The sequence below is a fragment of the Morone saxatilis genome, unplaced genomic scaffold (assembly GCF_004916995.1).
Source record: "Morone saxatilis isolate NCDOM2014 unplaced genomic scaffold, NCSU_SB_2.0 Contig10, whole genome shotgun sequence".
NCBI classification, from domain to species: domain Eukaryota; kingdom Metazoa; phylum Chordata; class Actinopteri; family Moronidae; genus Morone; species Morone saxatilis.
The window spans coordinates 204,643-206,001 of NW_023339652.1; the positions used below are offsets into that span (position 1 = coordinate 204,643).

Sequence of the window (1,359 nt, forward strand, 5' to 3'; positions counted from 1 at the left end):
ACTGTATCACCTGTAATACACTGTATATATATATATATATATATATATACACACACATACACACAGACAGCCTTACTTCCTGTCCTCGGGGTGCGTCCCCACTTGTTGTGTCCAGCCGTCGGTCAGCAGACCTCCAGGGAGGAATTTACTCTTGATGTCTTGTGTTGTTCGTTCGATGGGCTCCAACGAGCTGGAGATCTGCAACCACAGTGTAGTAAAACATAATAACAACAACGCTACAACCCCTGCCTACCAATACCTTAGCAACCACGTTAAACAGCTTGGTAACCATAGTGACCACACATGAATGAACCACGTTAATGTGAAACAGTAACCGGCGAGCACTCACTCTGACAACTTTCTTGTGCATGTCTGAGATCTCGTCGTACTCTGATGACATCATGTTGGCCTGCATCAATACCTCAAACCTGAGGAGAACGGAGGTCCTGTGTTATCAATAAACTCTAGTCAATATTAAATATATATTCTGATATGTTATTGACATGATAATATTTGTGTGGGCAGCACTCACAGCTGCTCAGTCTTCTCCAGTATCTGCGTGCAGTAGTTACACAGGTGGAAAACCTCTGACTTCTTGTGGAGGATCTCACTGTAGTCCTCCTTCATCAGCTCTCTGGATCAATACAGCAATCACGTTTCATCATCAACTCTCAATAATCTGCAATACTGCCCCCCACAGGCTAAATACAGCAACTGCACCCATATATTCATCTGTTATACATATTACTGCCATATTCTGATCTGCCTCATGTATATGAATGAGGATGGCAGCAAACAGGAAGCTAAATAAGTAAGCTAATAATAAGCTAACGGCTGGGTGGGCCGGTCTCTGTGACAGAGGACAAATATAAACAAAACGGGAATCCAAGCAGACAAACTGAGTCCAGACTCACATTAGACCTCGAATTCCTTTCCGAACCAGTTCCTGATAAACCAGCAGAGACTCGGAAGTCTTCCATAAATGTCCGACGTCACCTGCAAAAGTCTGAACAACAACAAAAACAACAACAGTCAGCGAGTGCGTTCAGATATAAAACCTATAAAAGTGCTCTCCTACAGGTTTTAGAGGCTGTTTGTAGTCAGTTCAAGAACTGCTTGTCTCGGCAGGGAATGGGTGGTAAAGGGTTAATCAGGAACCTGATCAGTACCTTTGCGTAGCTGGCATCGAGATCCAGATCGTAGCGAGGCTGAACTTTAGGAGGACTGGCTGTGAAGATAAAAAATTACGTAAATGTGTAAATGTGTAAAATAATGTGTAAATGTGTTAAATAATGTGTAAATGTGTAAAATAATGTGTAAAATAATGTGTAAATGTGTAAAATAATGTGTAAATGTGTA

The 1,359-nt window shown here is 41.8% G+C and overlaps 1 protein-coding gene across 2 annotated transcripts in view; it reads right to left on the bottom strand.

Annotated features, from left to right (window-relative positions):
* Nucleotides 1-1,359, bottom strand: part of tbk1 (TANK-binding kinase 1) — a gene marked incomplete at its 5' end in the record, with an annotated part of 5,346 nt that overhangs the window by 2,618 nt on the left and 1,369 nt on the right. Inside the window, 5 exon segments of one of the 2 annotated variants that reach the window (XM_035679736.1) lie at nt 77-198; nt 350-428; nt 533-634; nt 915-1,006; nt 1,170-1,228. In XM_035679736.1, coding sequence (XP_035535629.1) covers nt 77-198; nt 350-428; nt 533-634; nt 915-1,006; nt 1,170-1,228 — 454 coding nt within the window. 2 annotated transcript variants of the gene reach the window in all.